Source organism: Diadema antillarum, unplaced genomic scaffold (assembly GCF_040938485.1).
Source record: "Diadema antillarum isolate AM-2024a unplaced genomic scaffold, OU_Dant_1.0 scf00000123, whole genome shotgun sequence".
Classification (NCBI taxonomy): Eukaryota; Metazoa; Echinodermata; class Echinoidea; order Diadematoida; family Diadematidae; genus Diadema; species Diadema antillarum.
The window spans coordinates 1753958-1779054 of NW_027271012.1; the positions used below are offsets into that span (position 1 = coordinate 1753958).

The 25097-nt window shown below is 38.6% G+C and overlaps 2 protein-coding genes across 2 annotated transcripts in view; one reads left to right on the plus strand and one right to left on the minus strand.

Moving 5' to 3' along the window:
• LOC139720174 (PDF receptor-like) overlaps window positions 1-3632 on the minus strand; it is a 126189-nt gene extending 122557 nt beyond the window's left edge. The window contains exon 1 of the mRNA XM_071631539.1: window positions 3358-3632. The gene's annotated coding sequence lies outside the window, so the exon portion shown is untranslated. The remainder of the gene's footprint in view (window positions 1-3357) is intronic.
• A 15852-nt stretch (window positions 3633-19484) lies between these two features.
• On the plus strand, window positions 19485-21330 carry LOC139720203 (uncharacterized). The gene is made up of 2 exons (XM_071631566.1): window positions 19485-20913; window positions 21320-21330. The coding sequence occupies exons 1-2, from the start codon at window positions 19485-19487 to the stop codon at window positions 21328-21330; spliced, it is 1440 nt and encodes a 479-aa protein (XP_071487667.1).
• The last annotated feature ends 3767 nt before the right edge of the window (window positions 21331-25097 follow it).

A 25097-nucleotide genomic window follows, 5' to 3' on the forward strand; every position in this document is an offset into this window, starting at 1 on the left:
AAGGGTATGGCATCAACAAGCATCTTTTCCTTTGAAAGTACTCACATCCCATTGATTGTTTCTTCTCCTTCGAAATCATCCTCCTATACAAATGCAAAATCTAATTAAAACAAGTCTCTTCGCCTGTGGTTCCCTACAGATAATCGCGACCTTTTCCATCCAAATGCTGTAAGTGTGATATCTCTGAATACACATAAACCCTCAAACACATCACTGCACACTTAAAGTTACAGGACGTCCTTAAAAAACCCAAACAATCGTGATATGCTCAGCTTCACGAAGGAAGACCTTGATGCAATTAGCGCAGTTTCTTTGTTGCCACTGTGTGACGTCATATTGAAGTGCTAGCACATGCCCTTGTATCTCCCCTAAGAAAATGTGACGTAAGGAAAAGCATGCTTTAGACGTAACTGACGTTTTGCTCCCAGCTAATCGCTCGTGGGTGGTCGCTGTAGTTTAATTCAGTTCTTGATATATTTCTTATGACGTCATTGAAAAAATCAACGCTCATCAACCACTCTAAGAAGGTACTTTGTTCTCTCTACCCCCTTCCTCTTATTCTTGTCTCCGTCACAAACACACAAACACACACAAACACGCACACATGGAGAGGTATGAACAAACATATCTACACTATATAAAAAAGCTAACAAGACGAGAAACGCAATTGTTTGTTCTCGCAGTGACGCAGCTGCACGGTGTATTTTCATATTTTCTTTTTCTTGGTCGAAAGGATTCAGCTAATGAAATGACGAGATATCTTTCATGTTGGAGGTGTTGCGATGTATATACCGTTACAAATAAGAATTCCGCTTGGCATGACTATTAGGTAATTCCCTCGCGCCGCGATACCAGGAACGAAGGTGAATGCTCTCAACTTCTGGCCTTGACGCAACAACATCGACAACAGCAGCAATTATATTTTTTCTTAGTGCGTATGTATGTTTGTGTGTGAATGTGCGCACATACTCACTAATAATACTCCCCCAAGAGACAGACGGGGGGGGGGGGAGGGGGGGGGGGGGGGGTTGTTGAGTATTCACAAGATAAGAAAGGCAGACATAATCCCAGGATAAGGTGACATGATGCGATCTGAATAACGAACATTGGGGCCCGGCCTGGCTGTCTCATTTGAATTAATACGGGCTCGGGTGGAATTTTAGCATCGTATGCAGATTTTGGCCCCGATCTTTCGCGCGATGAATGGTGCCTTCTCCGAGAATTTTGCAATTCTAGCTATTACCACCCTTTCTTTCAACTGCTCGCTTGGATTTGTACGCACTTGGCATGCATTTTGCCATTTCTTGTGCATGTGTTTGTGTGTGTTACCTGCATGTAAAAAAAAAATGTAATTAAGCAGCACAAGTGAGAAGAATGTTGTCTTGTTCTGTTTATGACTATTTCTTCATAGAAAATATATTTCTATATTTCTCTCTTCTTGTTTAACCCTACCAATAAAGGGAGAAAAGAGAGTATATATATATATATATATATATATATATATATATATATTCAAGTAAAGAATGAAAAAAAAGATAATGCTTTCTATCTCCGATTAATTTGCATGCATACACACATGGACCAGTTCTCCACACGTTATGTATGCACGCAATGACCTTATGATACTCGCACAACACACATTAGGCACTTATCCATTTACACGTATAATCCATTCGTATAATCATACGAAATTTTGATAGAAACGCCTATTGCACCTTGATGACATTGAATGCCATTCCGTGTGTGTGTTTTCTAAATCGATAACCAACTATACTGCATTGCGTTTCCCGCATAAATTATAAAGGCCCACTATATAAAGCGAGCGAGGTTTTCGTCTGTTTTCATTCCAATCAATAAGAAAGCTATCGCAATGAAAACAGGTAGAATGGTAGGCCCTATAGTCTCTTGCACAGTAAAGTAAAGAAAAGAAAAACTAAACATAAAACGCCATTATGCCGAAATGATTGCCGGTTAATACTATTGCCTGAATGCACTAAAGGCTAACATCAGGGATGTTTTCACAGAATTTGTTGAAATTGGTGGCTGAAGTCACATCGACAGACAATGTAAGCGGACATTGGATTGCTTTGATTGCAGGTGAGAATAATTAGAATTCCATCTGACATACACGCGGATAATAAAAGAGTTTCAGGCATCTATTTCTCCTTCTCCTTAAGTCAGCTGGGATGCGGAAGAAGAAGAAGAGCAAGAGGACCAGCCTACGGGAAGACATTCCCATCCTCCGACAAAAATGATGATTTTCGTGCGGAGGAGTTGAGGTGATGTATAAAGTACGCACGCGGGTTAAAAGCACTCTGCTGTCGTTAATGGCGTGCTTTCCGTCAGTACAGCCCTCCACTTTTTATGGCATTAGCAAAATTAAGGCGCGAGTGTATCTGCTTGAGTTTTATGGACATTAAGAGAACGGGAAGTAATGCTCGGAGGCAGCCTGACGTGGTGAAATATTTAACTGCGATTGAATTAACGTTTATAGAATCTCCCTCGCTTCTACTTACCGTTTTGTCGATGCAAAAACTAATCTATTTTACGCAGAATGTAAGTCTATCTGTTTCTCCTCTTTTATATCTCAGAGGCGAGTCAAATCAAATTGATTGCATTTCCGTCATCATCACAAATCCACTGTCGATGTTAGCAACAACAAAAAAATCAGTTAAGAGGGACAGTCTTTCACGGAGACATTAATGATTGACAAAATAAGAAAAAACAAGATTAAGAATTGTCACAGAAAAACAAATATGTAAATTTGACGGAACGTGTGAGATAAAGTAACCATTAATTTTAATGCAATGCAAAACCGTATAACAATTTATGTTTTTGCTGAGACGCACAAATTTCTCTACCACAGCAAACTCATATCTAAACACACACACATACACACACATGCACACGTTCATGCATGCACACACACACACACACACACAAACACACACACACACACAAACAAACACAAACACCGATGTCTATAGATAAAGATATTCCTCAATTTTATAGTTCAGATAGTTAACACGATAAAATGTACACAGCAATGTTTATAACGAATACTTTTCTCCGTGACAATCAAAATGATTTATTCTACCTTATCCGGTTCCTTTTTTATGACAAAACCTTGAGATCTAACAGAAGCAAATCATTTCAATAGTAACCAATTGCTTTATCTCAGGATTGTTTTTTTTTTCAGTAGTGTAAATATCGAGCCAAACAGAGCGTGCGAAACGAAGTGGCGTCCGTATCTAGTCCTTAACTTGACAAGAAATAGGTTGCTATCCCTTTTCTATCAGCTACGAGGGAACGCAGACATTCAACAATTACACAGTGTCAAGATTTGGATGAACTAACCTGATTCTTTGCCTCCTCACACGAACGACACAATTCAGGGCGAGTTACCGGTCTCGGTGGCACTTGGATTTCATTCCCAAATCAATGATGATGTCCCTGTTTGATCTGCAATCGAAAAAAAGATATCAGAGTTCAGTCCTCAAACAAAGCGACGAGCAAAAGCTGCTGCAAACAATTTTTCCCCACGAAAACCCGATGAAGACGAGAGAAGACAGGTTGAAGTTTGCGTTAAACCATCGCGTCCGGGTGCACATCGCTACTCTGAGAGTAAAGCCGTGTCGGCGATGACGAAGAAAGAGTTTGCTCAACGGCGCTTCTTGGTTGGTGGTGCGCGCGCACACGAAGTTGCGCCTTTAATCCATGCCAAATCAGCGTGATGTATCTTCTCCTCACACACCCGCGTCCCACCCTCTCTCTGCGAGTGAACCCGAAACGCGTCCGCTGCTGATGACTGGCTTGGTGGTAGCTATTCATCAATCCTTGCCCTCTCATAAATCAATGAGAGTACGCAGATAACCCCTCGTGCTTATACCTTTAGACACAGAGAGTGGTAGTGTTGTGATCCATCGTTTCCAATATAACACAGAGTGTTTGCTGGATCAAGTTCCTTATCATATAACACTACGTAATTCACGTTTAAAATTTACAAGGGTGTCTTTTATTTCTCATCCTCAATGCGTGATGGTGCGCTAACATTTTCTTTTCATCCAGACGAAAACTTTCGGGTTGGTCAGCTGTGGGATGTAACGGCCTGCAACTCTTTATGGCGGCTCAGCGCGCACGTCCCTTCGCCTTTTCACTGAGAACGGCGCTCTACATCGAACTGTACGGCTCAAATTGAATGCAGCGCTTTTTAGGCCATGGACTACGAGGGATTGAGGGGGTGGGAGAGATAGAGAAGTATGAGACAGAAAGAGAGAGAGAAAAAAGAAAGAAAGAAAGAAAGAGAGGGTTAGGGAGAGAGAATGGTATCGATCCTAATTAACCGCGGGCCACTTGGTCCATGAGGTATCGATTCAGAAATATTTCTCTTCAATCTCCAGAACGACTGCTACAGTCCAACAAATATCTTCTTTAAAGCTACTTTTATCAGACTTGCTTGTGCAATCTGCCATGTAATTATCGACCAACGGAGCAGCCCCCTCATGAATCAAGTGAACTATTTCTTGCTTCATTTACTGATAAGTTCAGAAATATGTATTGGAGTGCCTCTAGTGATGGCAAAACATCTGAAAATAGCATTCCCTCTCAAACATCATAATGAAGAATTATCGTTTGCTGTAACATAATTATTTCCGAGTCGCTGGTGCGAGAAAGTCTTCAATTTGACTAAATGCCCTGTATAATTTCAAATGGCACAGGGAAACTAAGAGAAAAAAAAGTTTCACTTTTGTCATAAATTGGCTTTCTCTGTGACATTTGATAACTAAACAAATTTAACCTTTCATACACATGGAAAAAGAATCCATTCTGTGGCAAAACATCAGCAAAATTCACAAGCTCATAAAACAAAGAAGCAGATCCTAATCAAATGATTTGGTTTTACAGCATACTCGTGACCAGGCTTTTTATTTTTCGTAACGTGTAATTTTGCTCATGACCGGTCATTATTAAAGCATAATGACCGGCTATTAGTACTCTCAGGTCGCAATGTGATGAGGGGGCGAAATTTCATCGTTTATTAACTAGCGAAAATGGCTGCCGTTAGATTTGAAAGGCCAAATCTGAAATTCTTTTGACGACAAGGTTCTGCTGCATCAGTTTATAAAACAGATATTGATATTACACATCATTTTGTTCGGGCATTAGTGTAACTACTCACACACTGTACCTTCGAAACAGTCTCGGCTAGACTGTTCCTCAAGTACCTTGTGTGGGTAATTCTTACTAAAGCCCTCAATGATGTGTATTATTTGTATGATATTGTTTTGTTATATATTGAAAGTAAGGCTTGATAGCAGTAGATTAATAATATTCGTTTGCTTATACCGTTATATTAAGCGTATGACAAAATATCAACGACAGACAGCCGGAAAGAAGGGGGAGGGGAGGTTATGCATCTCTAAAAGACAACATGATTTTCACGATCAAACATGAATGATAACAAACAATATTCTGTATGTGAAGGCAATGATGAAAATTTAAAGTATTAAAACCATGAAAACCCTGAGTTGAAGAAGGAGGAGCTCCTTCCTTTAGGTTTACACCATCTCTACAGTGTGAGAGAGATGTAGTAGGTACTATATCCCTGTAGATGCTGCCTCAGACTTTGGTCAAGTCAAAAGCAGACGGCAGAAATTGCATTCCTTCACACGACCTATACTGAACACACACGTAGGTTCGGAAAATAGCTATTTCGCTAACAAGTCTCTTTTCTATAATGTCTGTATATGTGATTACTGCACAAACGAATAAGTTCCCAAATGAACAAAGTAAGTAAAAAGGTATGTGCTTGTACTTCTGATTAATACGTGATGCTTATTGGGTGCTTCATTTGTTTGCTTGTTTTTTGTTGCGATTTTTTATTCTTTTAATTATGAAGAGCTAAACAAGACTAATTGTGTGTGTGTAGGGGGGATGCAGCAGTTCCCTCTTTAATAGCCCCCTCCCTTCATCCTCCTCTCCCTCCTTCCGCGGCCCCTGGAAATGTCTAACACTCGAATGTTCAGACCGCTCGAACATTGCCTGAGCAATTTCATCCTTCCAACCGGAAGTCCGAAGATTAAAAGTGAAAGACATCCCCGGAGCAGCTGTGTGAAATGGGAGGCGTGGCTTCCCTCGTCTTCCTTCACGGCTGAAATTGAGCGGGAAAATGACATGTGCAAATTGAACGGGGGACTGCCGAGGAGAATCAAAGAGCAAAACTTCCTCGTCGGCAGCGCTGAAAGCTGGGATATTGACAGTAGGAACAACTAATGTAATTAAACGGGGCGAAAGGAAAGACAGAGAGCGCCAGTGATGAGTCGAAGGTACAAGACTCGCTTTTTCCTTTTACCAAACAGTCGCATATAGGACTACCAGTAAGCAGGGGAAATAAATAAACCTGAAAATTTGCTTTCCCCCATCCCCCCTCCCCCATGTCACTGTTGTTGTAATGACGTTGGATTAGTGAGACACTTTATCTCGCGCTTGAAACATTTTGTTTTCCATGTTCTGTTGCTTCTTCTATGTCTCTGTACACAACCTAAGTTGATGTGAAAGGCGTGTTCTTTAAGGCATGCGTTATTGTATCCAAGATTTTTCCCCCTTATTATTTTTTTTTCGCAAAAGTTTTTTTTTCTCCTTTTTTTAAAGCCGCCAGAGTCTTGGTCTTCAAACTGTTGCTTATTCTGTGCTTAGATTACAACTTAATTTTCGTTTGTACTGATCTTATTTTTCCTTATAATGTAAAAGATTGCTTGACGCGCGATAATCATCTTCTCTTTTCACCCCATGATACACTGCTCCAGACATCGCGCAGAGCTGGAATATTTTTTTCCCCTTGAAAACTGAACGTGCAATGTATTTCAAGTAAGTTTTCCCTCTTCCAAGTGTAAGATATAACGCATACATATATCTTGTTCTTCTTCATCTGTAAAAAAATTTAAAAAAAAACACAAAACATGTTGATACAGTTACAGGGGCAGTGGAAAGTATGGGGGGGGGGGGGGTGGAGGGATGTTGCCGCCCCAAGGCATCACATCACATCACGTTCGGCTCCTGCAAGCAAAACAAAAACTAAAGAAAGGGGGGTGGTACCGTCGATCTTTAACCTAACCACAAGCTCTATACCCATACACCCCTTGCCGCAGCCCCCCCCCCACAATACCATAAAAATAACAACAACGACAACATCAACTCAACAACAACAACAACAACAACAACAACAACAGCAGCAGCAGCAGCAGCAACAGACAAAAAAAGAATGCCCCGCGGCCCCTGAGTAGACTGCAAAGTTGCTTTCGATGGGGACAACCATCTTGAGGAAACCGCGATCGTCCAGCAGGTGGGGGGACAAGCGACCAACACGGGCAACCACATGACCAAGGGTCGAGTCCCGCCAAGGGAACTTACGTGTTCTGTCTGTCACGATGCCCATGGCCGGGTGAGTTGCGCGGGTGATGCTCGGGCGTGGTTAATACGACAGCCGTTCCTATTGACTGCTTCGATTTTCTGACCGCGTTTTGTCTCCGTCGATCTCTAGATGTCACTTACACGCAGCACTCGAGCGCTGCATTACCCTTCGTGGACAAGGGGAACATGACGGGGGTAACGTGGTTATTCTTAAACCTCTTTTTTATTTCCGTAATCACGTTAATAACTCTCTAGGGAATACTGAAAGAAAGACAGTTCTCAGGCTAGCGAAGTTTTAAAGTATGAAATTAAACGTATTGAATTGTTCTATTGAAACTCGTGCATTACGTTAGGAGATTGCCTAGACATCATAAGATATTGTTCAGAAGATTTGTTTTAAATTGTGTCCAAGAGAGTGTCTAAAAACACGGTATTGCTTACAACTAGTAATCGCACAATTTGTACAATTTCAAAGTGGAAAGGGATTTAAGAAGATCTGCCGAGGATGCTCTTCAAAATATAAGATTACTCGACGTATTCAAACATTGCCGAAAACATTGTATTGGTTACAATGACAAACCACACATGCTAGAGATAAGCTTGTTTACCGAAATGTAAAAGTGTGTAATTTCATTCACCTGGTGATCAAACCTCGATATATTTCGTTCTGTCTTTTTGTTCAATTAGTTTTTCATACTTCCTTTATTCGTGTTATTCTAAACACATCAATCACCGAGCACATTTCAGAAAATTTAGTATTTGAAAGTATCTTGGGCTTAATTTATGTTTTATTTCACTTTCCTTATTTTGGGGCCTGTTATGTGTATCTATTTGCGTGTATAGGGGGATTGATTGGAGCTATACGCCCACGTGTTTAATACCACAGAGCTCCTATAACAACTAAACGAACAGGTTGATTTACTGAGTGCACTACCTCAACGGGAAAAGGCAAACGATAACCATTTTCTTGAACACATTCCCTGACAATTCTTTTATCATAATCTCTCTGCCTTCACATCCCTTAGCAAGTACGCCTCACACAGACGAATTCATCCGATGGGGGTGGGGGGGGGGATAAATCATAAGAAGAGAAATAAAAATGCATTTTGCGCATTTATATCATATCTCCATATATTATGAGTTCGTTACACATACTCGAGAAGTTCAGTGGAACGACGAACAAGCGCTTGATGGGGTAGGAGTTAGTGAGGAAAATAAAACAAGACGACTTTTGCCAGGAAACGAATTACACTTTATCCAACCAGGGACGGAATACATAAACAGGGTGGGGGTTGGAGACGTTCCAGTACCAACGAAATTCCACTCAAGCCCATTTACGCCAATTCGATGCATTACGATCGCTGCGATAGAAATACTCTTAAATATCAATAAATTCGTGACGGGTGATACATTTTGAGAGTGTGTACGACTGTTCTAGGTAGGGTCTACCGTGATGGTCGGTGACGAAAGGTCGCATATCTTCAACCTTCATCCTGGTTTGAATCCCCCTGTATTCATCTAAGAGCTTTCATCAGGGGTAGATGTTAACTTACCGCACCTTGTAAATTGGGTGCTTTTAGCGACACTTTATAAAGTCTTGCATGGGCGTTCTTTTCTCTTTTTTTTTTCTTCTCACGCAGGCTTTAAAGTGAGCACATTAGAATTGCGCGCAATTATTTTTCCAAGTCGGTCGGAAGAACATCAATAATCTCTGGTTCGTCCACGTCACATAATGCGTGGTATTTACTCCCATGCACAGACAAACACACAAATGCACAAACTGACACACACAAACAGACACACACCAACAGGCATGCACCAGCAGACATATACCAACAGACATATACCAACAGACATACACTAACAAACGCACACCAACAGACACACACCCCAAAACACACACGGGAACAAACACATAATGTGACCCTGCACCTCAAAACAAACAAAAAGTCGCCAGACACGAATTTTTAGGTAAGACCATATTCTGAAAGAGCAGACTTTAAGCATTAAAATGATGTATACATCAAGTCAAATGGACTCTCCTAACCTATCTAAATATTGGAAAGAAAGCACAAACTCAGGGAAAGTGTGAACTGAGAAAAGAGACTCTGAAGTACAGTGTCTATTCAAGTGCTTAATCTTTACCAAACCTTGCTGGCTGTGCAATGAATGAGACAAAAAACAGGAAGTAAACCACCAGAGTAACAACAATGAAGGGATTATCAGATTAAATTGAAATTAAGCATGCCTCATTAAGACATTCTGTCCATAATTAATATCAACTTTCGAAGCAGTAGCACTATCTTTTCAAAAGTTATTAGAGTTGAAAGTGAAGAGTGTGGACAAGGTTTTCAGAAATGAAAAAGGAATTCTTAAGACACACCTAATCACACTATTCTACCAAAAATGTTCGAGATAAACTGCTAAAAAAAAACATACTTTCCTGCCCGTTTTATGATACCGAATTTAAGTATAATGTAAAAGAAGACCCGCTCTTTCAGAAAATATGAAAAAGTCAAGTTTCGGCTAGGTTGACCCATTTCACTTATTTTCAGTCCTCACGCAAAATCAGTATGTGCGACTTTATGTTCGTTTTGAGGTGCACGGTCACATATGCAAACACACACGCGGACACACATACATACTAATGCTCACGTTATACCTATTATGAAAACGTGATATTCTCGTATGCGATTCTCATTTCTAGCGATATGGATGTGCCATGAAGTAGCCCTAAATCAAAGGGCAGTTTATTATTTCTGAAAAACTCAAATAAAACAATCAATAAAAATCGCGCTTTATCATCACCCTACGCCTTTATGCCGAAACCATTGTAGTTTGATTTAAATGAGTTAGAGTTGTCGGTGTACTCAGGAGACTAACCATTTGATTATCCATTATGCACAGATAGGCATAAGTTATTGATATTAGTCCTCCTAATTCATACACGTGATTATTGTCATTAAGAATGTATCATTATTATGCAATAAATCACGCTGTACTGAAATATCTTCATGTACCATGATGTAGTATACAAAGTGATGATAAGCTATGTTTTGGGAACATATCATACACACTAAGAAATCAGGGTTCAATTTGGGGTTGAATTTGACCCAATGCACCCTTGCGTGGACTAGGGTTGAATATTTAACTTCTATGGGTGCTATTTACTCCGAATGGGGTTCACCTTTGAGAAAGTTTAATTTTTGAACGTCTCCAAATAGAAGAGTTAGTCTGCTACAAAAACCTAGATCATAGTGTTGCGTTCAAACATGTTATGATTTGTAATGCAGTATCAGTAGTGATTTGAATTGTGGATGATGTTCATCTTTAAGATTGCAAATCAATCAATATAAAGATGTTTGTTGGTGTTTGATAAAATGAAATAGCATTTTTTGTTCGTGCCAGTTTCATAAGCAGTACGTGAGCAAAGACTAACACGCCAATCCCGGAAATTAACCAATCACTCACATCAGAGAAGACGATCGAGGCATATCATACAGCGAGCTAGCTACTAGTATACTGTAGTACAGTATGTGTATACGTGTCACAAAGCAAAGCGTCGCGACAGTTCACTTCCATTTCGTTCTAGAACTCCCGTGCAATTGCATTGAAGCGGGGCTTTTTCGTTGCAAGACTTGCTGATTTATACAAGACTAAGGTGAGTAAATGATCACTTTGTAAATCATGACATATTTTGGTTGCTTCTGTACGGCTAGATCCTTCAATTCTTCGGTAATAGGCCTAATTTCAATTGTTTGTCGTGCCGTTCTTTGTTACCACGTTCATGCGTGTATTAATACACTGTACATGCAAAATCATATGACCTATACTAGTAAATGGGAAGTAATACGGGCCTCTTTACGGTTACTACTGCTTGCTACTGCCATTTAGCAGAGTTACCAAGTCTCACGCATTCTGAGTGAGACTATCGACAAGAAATAAGGCAAAACAGTTTGCATTGTTTAATTTAATGGTACATTGTAGTTTAATGTATAGTGATTTGTGATACTGTTTCGTCTTCTATTGTATGTGCTTATATGAGACAGTCTACAGAGTCAGTAGGCTATTAACTGCTGCGACCTGCCCGAACTCGAAGCGTTCGGGCTCCCACAGTGTACAACTGTGTATGGGACTAAGACTCGATCGCGCACTGTCACTAGTCATATCTGCATGCCCCTGATACAGTCTGCATGATAAGCTGTGTGAGAGTCGCGGTCGGCGGTGACACACATGATACGGATACCGGTGATTGAAACACTGAATGAGAGAATGTGCATCAAACTGTACTAAGGCAGAGGAGGTACAGCTAGTAATCATCAGTGTGAAAGAAATTCCTTCTTACTTGGGTTTGGTTGCACAGTGCCGCAGTCAGTACCACAGTAGTGCAGACTGAGTACAGTAAAATCCTATACTGGTATAATAAAGTTTCTTGTACGATATATAGTGGCCGACTAGCTAGACTAAAAGGTTTAGCTGTGTCAGTGTGGCAAGGGTGTGAAGCTGATGATACCGGTACTGATTATCAAAAAAAAGAAGAGATATTTCAAGTAGATCTACAGTACATGTATAAACTTTATGGCCCAAACTTTATATCTATGGACATGGTGAACAACAGTCGATCATAATTATACTGATTTCGAAGTGAAAATACAAGTTGCCAGCAGTGTTGTACGTCATGTAGCAGACTAGTACATTGTATTAAGTGTGAGCAATTGACATCACCATGCGCTGTGCAGACATCATTCATCTACATATTAAACTGGTGGGTGGTGGTAAATTTGAGGTTACAATTGGTACCCGTACCGGTACAACAAGTGTACGGTACGTTACTCAGACCCTTATGCTTTGTATCGCATTGACGGCACTGTTACCTGCAGATTTGTTATAGGGCCTACTGCACATGAACAGTTCAATATAAATTCAAATTTCTGTGTTACCATTGCAAGTTTCTTTCTTTTTCCCCTTTCTTTCTTTCTTTCTTCAGGTCAAAGGTGTTTGAAGCATCCTTGTCCTTACAGCAAATGAAGGATGTTGTTTGTTTCATTATGGACTATGCTGCGCTGAACTGCATCCTACTCCCTGGGAGTATTCTCGGTATGAAACCTGATGTCAAAGCTTCTTCTCTACTTGTGACACCAAGACAAAGGTGAGTTTTCTCTGCAGGCCAGGAAAATGCACTTTTGCTCCCTTTGATATAAAAACTGTTTTCTTATGAATGTTGCAAATGCAGCATTAATTATCTGTAAGAGTTGCAAAGATCGAATGGTTAATCTTGTAAGATTAATTGCAGTATGCCATGCAGAGTCTTTGTATCACTGTTGGCGGAAGGTTTTCAAAAGTGGGGGGGGGGGGCACTTCCTAGTTTCATGAGCTAACAAGCAAAAAAAAAAAGGCCTTGAATGCAACTTTTGGTGACACTTCCAGGTTTCAGCTTACAAGCAAAAAACAAAACAAAACAAAACAAAAAAGTATTCAGCGCAAAAACAGATCCTTATGGTGCTCACACTTCCAGGTTTTTATCTACATGTATTTCTTTCTAGTGCCACTTACACACTTTCGGGTAAAGAAAGTTGGGGGGGGGGATGGGGACCCGAAGTGGGGACAATTATAATGTTTTCCTTTGTATTGTGCCGAAAAATTAGGGGCCCGAGTCCCCCTGGTTCCTGTGGCCATGTATATAGCATCCAATTCTTTCTTGCACGCTCTACATTACTGTTGTTTTTTAGTTGGATTATCAAAGATGACATACTATGTATTCGGTTTACTTTTGTACATGTGCTTAATAGATTTAATGCAGGAATCGCAACACTACAACGCCAAGGAAGAAAGAAACCTTGCCAACATTTCGCAAAGTCCAGAAAAGTCTGCTGCCATATGTCGCTGCCACCTAACCTGCAACTGACCTGTACTGGATCTGCCAAAGAACAATACTGTGAGTTGATCACGAGACTGCTGTGTCTCATTTTTTTTTTTTTTTTTGCATTGTATGTTCAAATGTATTATTCATGGAACTCTTTAATGCATCAGTCTTTATACATACACACAGTGCACTCCTGTTCTGATAAATAACGTTACAACAAAATTGAAATTGAGGCCATAATGTTATTGGCTCTACATTTGTTGCTTTATTGTTTACTTGTTTGGTTGCAACAAAACTTTGATAAAACGAAAGAAAACTGTAGGCCCTGAGGACCTCATTATAACAGGAGTCCAGTGTATACTGGGCCAAATACGCTGTACCGAATTGCTGATGCAGTCACTGCATCAACATAAAAGGAGGATGATCCTGGACAAGACGTTTGTCCCAGTACTAGTATACGACTGGACTGGTCATCTCTCTTCTCTCAATCAACAGTTGTTCCCAGTTCAAGGTTAATCTGCATTTTTGAATTGAATGTGAAAACTCGGTACATGATCAGTATGACCTTTTTCATGGAGAGGGTTGATGGCCCTCACAAGTAATTTTGACTTCACCTGTTCTTCATTGGCATATATTTCATCCAGATGGCAGAGCATTTTCAAATTTTCAGTGTAGAGTGTATGGTCTATTAAAGTTCTAGAATTATATTGTACATGTAGTATAGCATTGTTTTGAGATTGTTACCCTACAATCAAATTTAAGCTTAAGAGGGTGTGTAGAGTGTGTTGTACATGTGATTTGTCAGGAAAGTGCAACCCATAGAAATGTTCAATTTGGTGTTTTCCTTCCTCCCAGAAATTAATCTTCTCAATAAATGTATGATATATTGTACATTTTTGGATCACTATACAGAGGAGAGTGTAACACTTTTGTTGTTGTTGTTGTTTTCCCCCAGGTATTCTGCATGACTGAGGCACCTTCTTCAGCTGTCTTCGTGGAATGAATCGCTACAACTTCACTCAGTTCTACAGATGCATCCATGATGAAACCTTTGTCCAGGGCAATCAACTACAGTCTGAAACAGTCTTCATAAAATCAGTGTAGTATACTGGCAGGTAATATTGTATTGTGAAGAACACTTCATCAAATGATTTTAAAGAAATCACTGTAAGGTTACAACCATGTGGCTACTTGTATCGTGATGAGTTAATACTTGTATCTGCTTTGCATTGTGTATCATCCTCTGCCTAAATGACTAAAACACTAAAAAAATGTATTGTTTTGTATGCTGACACTTTGTACAGTACTATCATCCTCGAGGTTGTTATAGAAATTCTTGCAGCTAGAGTAGTTTGGTTTTCTTGTCATTCTTGCTTATGAATATAAGCTGCATTTTGATGTTTTGGGTGGAAGATGAATTTTAGCCTTGAGCCAGCACTGAGAATTACACTGTAGTACAGTGGTATCATTCAAGCTTCATCAACACTTCATCGAATGATTTTAAAGAAATCACTGTAAGGTTACAACCATTTGGCTACTTGTATCGTGATGAGTTAATACTTGTATCTGCTTTGCATTGTGTATCATCCTCTGCCTAAATGACTAAAACACTAAAAAAATGTATTGTTTTGTATGCTGACACTTTGTACAGTACTATCATCCTCGAGGTTGTTATAGAAATTCTTGCAGCTAGAGTAGTTTGGTTTTCTTGTCATTCTTGCTTATGAATATAAGCTGCATTTTGATGTTTTGGGTGGAAGATGAATTTTAGCCTTGAGCCAGCACTGAGAATTACACTGTAGTACAGTGGTATCATTCAAGCTTTCTGTATAAAGCTGGACAATTCCTGTACCTTCCTGTTTTATGCCTCTCCTATCCTGCCTATGCTATCCTACTATTATCTCTGAGTGTTCCTCTCTCTTCTATCATATCTCGTACAATGTGATTCTAGTTACAAATGCCATCCCTATATCGATGGAATAGACATATCCCCATACTTTGGGTTAATTGGATGCTGTTAGAGGAAGGAGGGGGGGGGGTCCTTTTTCCTTTTTTGCTTGTCACAATTTGCATGTGTGTGTGTATTAGTGGTGTTGATTATTTATTTTATTGCAGTTTCAGCAAACTTGGTATCCTTCTTTTCCTTCTGTTATGTAACAGGTGAGGATACTAACCTTTACAATTATAGTATGTAAACATTAGCCATGTAAAGATGTGTTCACGGAAATCCTACCAATATTTTTGTACTGTGCTTTGATTACTTGTTAATGATCCTTCTTTTTTGAAGATCTCTAGATATTAATCTTTAATTTATGAAGTATTTTCATTCATTTGCATATACATGTAGCTGGAAAGTATTGTGGCCATTTTGTTTCCTTCTATGCATGTGGAAACTAACCATGAAGGTTTTGTAATGTACATGTATACCTTTTATACAACTGTTTTATTTTTTACCTGAATTCACTGTGTTGTAACTGCTTGCAAATGCAACACCTGGAATTAACAGCTCTGCTTTCTTTAGATGATAAAAGTGTACTTTTTGCACAATGCACATGGATTGCAAATGTTTCATTTTTTTTTCTGCTGGGAGAGATTTTTATGTTTATTTTTTGTCATAAAGAAATTCTTATAGGGAATTGAAATGATGTAATGATAATATAATGACAGATCTTTGATACATTTTTTTTTTCATCAGGGAATATTGTTTTCCCTTATTTACAAAATTTAAATATACGTTGTATTCCTTTACCATATGAGTATATGTTATGTACATGTATTGTATTTAACTTTCTTAATTGTACATGTATTACATTATAATGCAAAAACTTGATTTGACTTAATTCTTTGTTTTGAATAATGAAAACCTAGCCTATGAAATTAATACATGTGAATTTTTGTGTGAATGCAGAAATGTATCCATCTTGACAAATGAAAGTGACAAGTTTGTATGTACCAAATGATGAACTGTACTTCGATAATGTACAAAAATGGGGAATATCTCTTTATTTAATTTTCCTCGTTTTTTATCATCCCAAGACTTTATTAAACAAACATGAAATGTAATCATCTGTGATGCAGATATGTTTTAATTTCTCTGTGCAAAGTGTGTGCCAAACATGAAGTATGAGCAGCATGTACAATGAATTGGTGGTGGCATTGTTAAGGAGTTTGTGTTGGCATTGCTAAGGAGTATGTGTTTGATTGAACAACTCTGAACACTGTGCTGTACTTTAAGCTTGAACATCTCCATTATTTCAGCAGGATATATAATATATATAATATATATACATATTGTATGTAATATTGTATATATATATATATATATATATATATATATATATATTGTATGTAATATTGTATATATAATATATATATATATATATATATATATATATATATATATATATGTCTATTTAATACATGCATGTATTCAAAATTGAACCCTTTGCGGTGCATCTACGCTCCCTGGTTTTTATTTTTCCTCCTTAATGGGTTACATATATACTTTATATATATATATATATATATATATAAAGTATACTCACTCTAACTTCAGACTCACAGTAAGACACCCGTAGCAGAAGACTTGGCCATGACCAGACAGGACAAAATAAAGCCCAACATACAGGTAAAACACCCTAATAAATTTCAGGTTAGATATATTGTGATTATTGAGATTTCATTTGTATATGTACTGATATATTGTATGATCACAAGATGTATGAATAAAGTTGAGCGTAATAAGTTTATGTGATTTGATATGAATGAAATGTATAATGGTGTACAATGATGATTTTTGGAAAATGTATGAATCTGTGATTTCTGATATGATTATTTTTGACTGTATTTTTATATGTAACATAACAGATATTATGATTGAATACTATTATTGTGAAATTCTGTTGATATTTATTGTATGATCACACGATTCATGATTACTGTTGAGCGTCACGAGTTGATCTGACTGCATGGATAAGAATGATATGGAAAATAGTGTATGATGGATTTGTGAATATGATCTTGTGATGTTTTAATATGATTATGTTTGATTATATCTGCAAAATAAGAGGCATTATGAATGATTGAATGGTAATTATTGTATTTTTGAACAGAATATGAGCACACGGTGCTGGGATGCACGATAACCACACGAGTCCCACGCAGGTAATTTACAGAAATTGTTGTTGTTTACACATTTGATCTAAGAGTTGATATATTTTTGGCAGGGTTGACGCTATTATATTTCGGTAATATACGAAATAAAATAACATATGTTGATTTAGATAGTATTATATCAACCGGAGTTGTGTGTGTGTGTGCGTATGTGAGTGTGTGTGTGTCTACTTGTGTGTATGTGAATATGTATATATGTGCGTATGTATGTGTGTGTGTGTGTGTGTGTGCGTATGCGGATGTATACATATACGCAATGCAAATAGACATATGAATATGATATATATGTATAATGATTCTGTTTGTGATCATTATGCTAAGAATTATAAGACAATATGATTATTATATGGCAGCATTATGATAACAATTCATTTATGTGTGCGTATGCGGATGTATACATATACACAATGCAAATAGACATATGAATAGGATATATATGTATAATGACTCTGTTTGTGATCATCATGCTAAGACAATATGATTATTATATGGCAGCGTTATGATATAAGAATTTATTTATATATATTTTTGGACATATGATGTTATTCTGATGATGATTTGAGGTTAGATTGGATATTTTTATTGAATTGAATGATTGATTTGTGTATATAAAGGAAATGATTTAAAAGATTGGTAATATGTGAAATTGCATTATATATTATATGACACATCAGGTTATTCATATAATAATCGTTCTGTTGGTAGGTCCTGACGAAGGCCCAATGACGGGCCGAAAGCTTGACAAATAAAAGGGAGACTAAGATCGAGAGCAACGTCCCGCCTCAGTCCAATTTCTTTCAACTATATGCATCCAACAATGCGGCACCGCGTACGTTCGGGACCCAGGGAACTATTTCTCACATTATACGTACTACTCACCCTGACCCTGCATTCAAGTACTTGTACCTGGATCCGTCGCGGCATGGACGGCCCTCCCTCCCCCCAACCTACCAACGGAACAATGACCACACCACAACTATCTACGACCACGATCCCCCCACACACCACCTCAGAATCGCTCATGCGTGAAATACGGAAGACATCGATGCGGAAACAAAAATGTCAACTACACCTGAACTTCCTATGCCACTACAAGGAAAGAGACATCATCCCAAAAGGCCTACACCTCCAAAAGCCATGCTGCCTCGCCCCAGAAAATGAGGAATGGGAATCAATCCTTTGGGACGCTTCTTGCTCTCTACGCGACAAAACAATCGACTTGGTAGAATTGAAACTTGACTCGATTGACGCCTCACTGAAAGAAAAGAAACAAGAGCTCTGGAACGGAACCACGCCCGAAACGTATCACAAATCTTTGAATTCAATAGAGAAATCTATTAGTAGGGAGATTACACAAATAAGAGCCAGCAAAGAATCAAAACTCCGTCGCGACATCGAACTTTGTAAAAATAGAATTCACAACTCTGAAAGTTGCCCGGTAAGACAAAAAACGAGCCAAACGCACAAAAACCGCCATTTCAGAAAACGAAACTATACAAAACGGCGGAAAATCCACCACCAAACTCAGGACAAAGAAATCACAAAACAACGAAATCCCCCAAACACCAATAACGCAGTAGTGAATATATCTAACTACCGACTTTCTGAGGCAGAACACAGCCTCCTATCGAAAGGACTAAAATTCTGCCCCACCCCACCCCATATGGACGAACTACAACTAAAAGCAGACATAGATGCATTTAAACGCAGAGTGACGCTAAAAACACACTTCGCGCTGAAGCAGAAAAAAGAATCTGACCTTAACAATAATCGGCCGGCTAAAGAAAATGATCAGACTCAGCTGCCAGAACAGCTAAGAACAAAAAGCGCGTGGACTCCCTTCGTCAAGGAGCCCAGCTTGCACAAGTATTTAGAGCAAGTAGAAACCGCGACATTCAACATGGTCAGTACTCACGAACGTAAAAGAAACAAAAGATGTGACAATCTAACCAAATCAGAGAGAAAGGCCCTCTACAGTCTCAAACGCAACAAAGAGATAATCATAAAACCAGCTGACAAGGGATCGTGTACGGTTGTCATGTCAACCGACACATACATCAACGAAGGTCTACGACAACTAACAGATACAAAGACATACAAGGCCCTAGATCATGACCCCACCCCTCAACACCTACAAAAGGTAAAAACAGCTGTGGGAAGCCTTGACGTGAACTCAGACTTAAAGAAAAAACTAATTCCAAAGGATCCACGTCGCCCAAACATGTACTTCCTCCCTAAAATCCACAAGCCCAACAACCCGGGACGCCCTATTGTTTCAGGATGCGCGTGCCCCACTGTGCAAATTTCAAGATTCCTTGACTTCCACCTCCGCCCCCTGGTTGAAAAATTACCCTCTCACCTAAAGGACACTACCGATTTTCTCAACCACATAAATGACCTGAATCTGACCCAGAACCCCCTCCCCCCAGAAAGCATACTAGTGACAGCCGATGTAACTTCGTTGTACACGAACATCCCCCACAATGAGGGCATCAAAGCATGTCGAAACGCCCTCAACGCCCGAATGAACCCCTCCCCTCCAACCGACCAGCTCATTCGTCTTCTTGAACTGGTACTGACATTGAACAATTTCCAGTTCAACGGCAAGAACTATTTGCAAATAGAGGGTACCGCTATGGGCACCCCTGTTGCCCCATCGTATGCCAACATTTTCATGGGGGAGATAGAGGCAGAGCTATTAGAACTCACAAACGCAATCTTCCCGAGATCGTGGAAACGATACATTGATGACATCATATTCATCTGGACACAATGCCCCCAATCATTAGCACAATTCCAAAACACAGTGAACGCCCTCCATCCCCGAATCAAATTCACGTTTGAGTCATCCCCCGACTGTGTCAACTTTCTTGACCTAAAGGTCCTCTCAGACGACGGAACTCTCCAGACAGAGTTATACTCCAAGCCTACAGACTCTCACACATTCCTCCCTCCCTCCTCATGCCACCCCCGACATGTGTTCAAAAGCATACCATACAGCCAGGCCCTTAGAATCAAACGTAACTGCTCTCAGCCAGAAAGCACAGACAAACACCTCGAAAATCTCCAACACTATCTCGACAAGTGTGATTACCCTCCCCAACAAACTAAACTACAAATCAACAGAGCTCGCTCCATCCCCCGCGCGGAATTATTTGACAAAAAAGAACGGCCCCCCTTAGAAAGAACCCCTTTCGTCTTAACATACAGTCCCGCCACCGCCAAACTACACAAAATTCTCAAAAAGGAACAAAAAACCCTAGATGAATCAGCTTCACTCTCAGAGATACTCTCGGATCCCCCGTTGGTTGCATACCGACGCCCCCGCACCCTCCGCGACCTACTAACATACTCTGGCGACCCCAAAAATGACCAGCTGAATGAGAACAACACAAACGGCTTTGCCAAATGCGAAGCCAAACGGTGCATGCTTCACAACTTTGTTAAAGAGGGCAACAAGTTCAAAAGTAATGTCACGGGGGAAGAATTCCCAATCACATCCAAAATACAATGCAAGTCAGACTGGCTCATTTATTTGATATCGTGCACGAAATGTAACAAACAATACGTGGGAAAGACAGAAACATCCTTGTACACCAGATTCAGCAACACTAAATCGGAAATACTGAACTACAATACACCCAACAAGCGAAAAACCCTCCCCTACACAACACACTTTAACCAGCCCGACCACTCAATTGACAATGTAAAGATCACAGGCATCGAAACAATTCGAACAAAATCCCGCCAAGTAATCCTTCATAGAGAATCCTTCTGGATAAAGAAATTGAAAACACTGACCCCCGATGGCATTAACGTTGACCAATGAACCCTACATAGCTCTTATCCCGAACCCCCTCACTCTAACTTCAGACTCACAGTAAGACACCCGTAGCAGAAGACTTGGCCATGACCAGACAGGACAAAATAAAGCCCAACATACAGGTAAAACACCCTAATAAATTTCAGGTTAGATATATTGTGATTATTGAGATTTCATTTGTATATGTACTGATATATTGTATGATCACAAGATGTATGAATAAAGTTGAGCGTAATAAGTTTATGTGATTTGATATGAATGAAATGTATAATGGTGTACAATGATGATTTTTGGAAAATGTATGAATCTGTGATTTCTGATATGATTATTTTTGACTGTATTTTTATATGTAACATAACAGATATTATGATTGAATACTATTATTGTGAAATTCTGTTGATATTTATTGTATGATCACACGATTCATGATTACTGTTGAGCGTCACGAGTTGATCTGACTGCATGGATAAGAATGATATGGAAAATAGTGTATGATGGATTTGTGAATATGATCTTGTGATGTTTTAATATGATTATGTTTGATTATATCTGCAAAATAAGAGGCATTATGAATGATTGAATGGTAATTATTGTATTTTTGAACAGAATATGAGCACACGGTGCTGGGATGCACGATAACCACACGAGTCCCACGCAGGTAATTTACAGAAATTGTTGTTGTTTACACATTTGATCTAAGAGTTGATATATTTTTGGCAGGGTTGACGCTATTATATTTCGGTAATATACGAAATAAAATAACATATGTTGATTTAGATAGTATTATATCAACCGGAGTTGTGTGTGTGTGTGCGTATGTGAGTGTGTGTGTGTCTACTTGTGTGTATGTGAATATGTATATATGTACGTATGTATGTGTGTGTGTGTGTGTGTGCGTATGCGGATGTATACATATACGCAATGCAAATAGACATATGAATATGATATATATGTATAATGATTCTGTTTGTGATCATTATGCTAAGAATTATAAGACAATATGATTATTATATGGCAGCATTATGATAACAATTCATTTATGTGTGCGTATGCGGATGTATACATATACACAATGCAAATAGACATATGAATAGGATATATATGTATAATGACTCTGTTTGTGATCATCATGCTAAGACAATATGATTATTATATGGCAGCGTTATGATATAAGAATTTATTTATATATATTTTTGGACATATGATGTTATTCTGATGATGATTTGAGGTTAGATTGGATATTTTTATTGAATTGAATGATTGATTTGTGTATATAAAGGAAATGATTTAAAAGATTGGTAATATGTGAAATTGCATTATATATTATATGACACATCAGGTTATTCATATAATAATCGTTCTGTTGGTAGGTCCTGACGAAGGCCCAATGACGGGCCGAAAGCTTGACAAATAAAAGGGAGACTAAGATCGAGAGCAACGTCCCGCCTCAGTCCAATTTCTTTCAACTATATATATATATATATATATATACATATATATAAAGTATATAAAGGTTATATATATAAAGGTTACATATATACTTTATATATATATATATATATATATACATATATATAAAGTATATATGTAACCCATTAAGGAGGGAAAATAAAAACCAGGGAGCGTAGATGCACCGCAAAGGGTTCAATTTTGATATCTGAAAAGTTCAAGAATTAACCCTTTTGGGTGGAAGAATGAACCTTTTTACAACCTTGAGGTTGAACAATGTATCCTTCAGAGGTTCAATTTTTAACCTGCCTGGGTGCAAAAAATAAACCTTGAGGTTCAGTTTTGAACTCAGAGGGTTCATTTTTATGATTTTCAATTTTCAATTTTCAATTTTTCAATTTTGAACCCCTTAAAAAATAAACCTTGAGGTTCAGTTTTGAATTCAGAGGGTTCATTTTTATGGGGTTCAAAATTGAACCCTAGACAGGGGTTCAAATTTTGAGGGAAAAGGGGTGCTGCTATTGCATCACGCCTAGAGGTTCAATTTTGAACCCTGATTTCTTAGTGTGTAATGTATTTCGTGTGTTGTATATTGCATTGTATATTTATGCATTCAATTTCGGTTAAAATACATATTTCTGTTGAAAATGAAAAAAGAAATTAATGGATCAATGAATGAATGAATAAATAAGCTTTCAAGGAAATTGTATGTGTGTGTGTGCGTGTGTGTGTGCGTGTGTGTGTTTCATTCCAAAGTACTGCAGCTTTCGAAATCAGTTCAAAGTTTACATGTCTTCAGTAAACAGAGTAAAATAATGTGGTGTAAATTAATGTTGTTGATACTAGTACTTCTAGTACTGCTACTTCTTCTGCTTCTACTACTAGTAATAATGATCATAATGATTATTATAGGTGACCCGCTACAACAAAAGGATCCTAAAGTCGCTGACGGCCGAGCCGAGAAAATCGAGTTTGAAATCACATCATCAAAAATCGTGAAAACAATAGGATTTCAGCATTTGGCATAATTTTGTAGTCTAATGTTTTGTCTATCATCTGCCGAAATTTCGAAGCTAAATGATTGACGGAAAGGCAAGAAATCAGCATTTTTCTGGGCCATGATTTTCCGACTTTCAACGTAACGGAAACCTGTCCGAACATTTGGATTTAGCGCCGCAGCTAGGCTCCGCCCGTAGCAACGAGGGAGTGATCTTATTGGTCAGTGCGTGGCATCCTGATCACTGATTGGTTGTGCGTAGACCACTGGCGCTAAGCTTGAATGAACATCGCGGAGGTCGCTAGGAGCATACCTTCTATTGTCAAGCGGTGAAAAGTGTTTCGCCTCCCCTTGATCATGATAGCTTCGGAAGAAAAACTTTGAAGGTGTCTTTCTCGAAACTCTGATTTCCACAACCACTTGGCATGCGCTAGTACAATCATCGATATCTCCGCAACCGAGTACTCTTATGACCTGTGCTATATATGAAATCAAAGTAGAAGAGTAAGGAAATAATGTCATGCCATTTTCAGAAAACTGTCCTACCCCGACTCTCGGATCCTTTTGTTGTAGCGGGTCACATAGTCTTTGTGAAAATTTTAATAATGCAATCTACGTATCACGCGCATGATTGTGTGTATCACCTACTTCAACATATAGGACATAATCAACATTATTCACACATCAATTCGAAAAGTGACATGCATTCTATCACAGATAATATCGAAAAAAATATATTTATTATATCAATTCTAATCGACTTGAGATATTTGAGAATACAGCTCTTGAAAAGCAAGAAAAAAATATGCCGATGATTTTAGAAATATCTTTAACGATTTTTCTTTTTATAATAACGAGTGTAATTTAGCTGAACAGATTGTATTTTTCCTTATAATGATGATTTGACGTTGAAAAGAAAAAAAATAAAATAGCGTTTAATCTGTTTGTTTTTTCAATCAATTCTTCATAGAGTTTTGTCCACTTATACAATAGATAAATCCATTTTGACTCGTGCGGCAAAACAAGAGAGTATTATCCGTTGGTCAGTATTTCCGTCCCACCGAGACGTGTCCCTTCGACAATTTGAGAAGCTCTTGGGCAAAAAAAAAAAAGAAGGAAAAAGTGCAGATTCAGTGTGTATGACCTGTCTAGATGAGTCGTCACGGTCAAATTACATTTGACAGCAGGGAAGGTAAAAAAAAAATAGAGAAGAAGAAGAAGTCCTTCAAATAATCATGTGCGTCTCTGTTCTTCTCCGAGTTTTATTAAAGACCGGGGGGTGTTTCATAAAGCTGTTCGTAAAGTTACGAACAAGTAACGAGCGACTGGTGATCAGTTCTTGTGCTGAATTAAGGAAATTCTGATAAGTATAGCACGTCAGA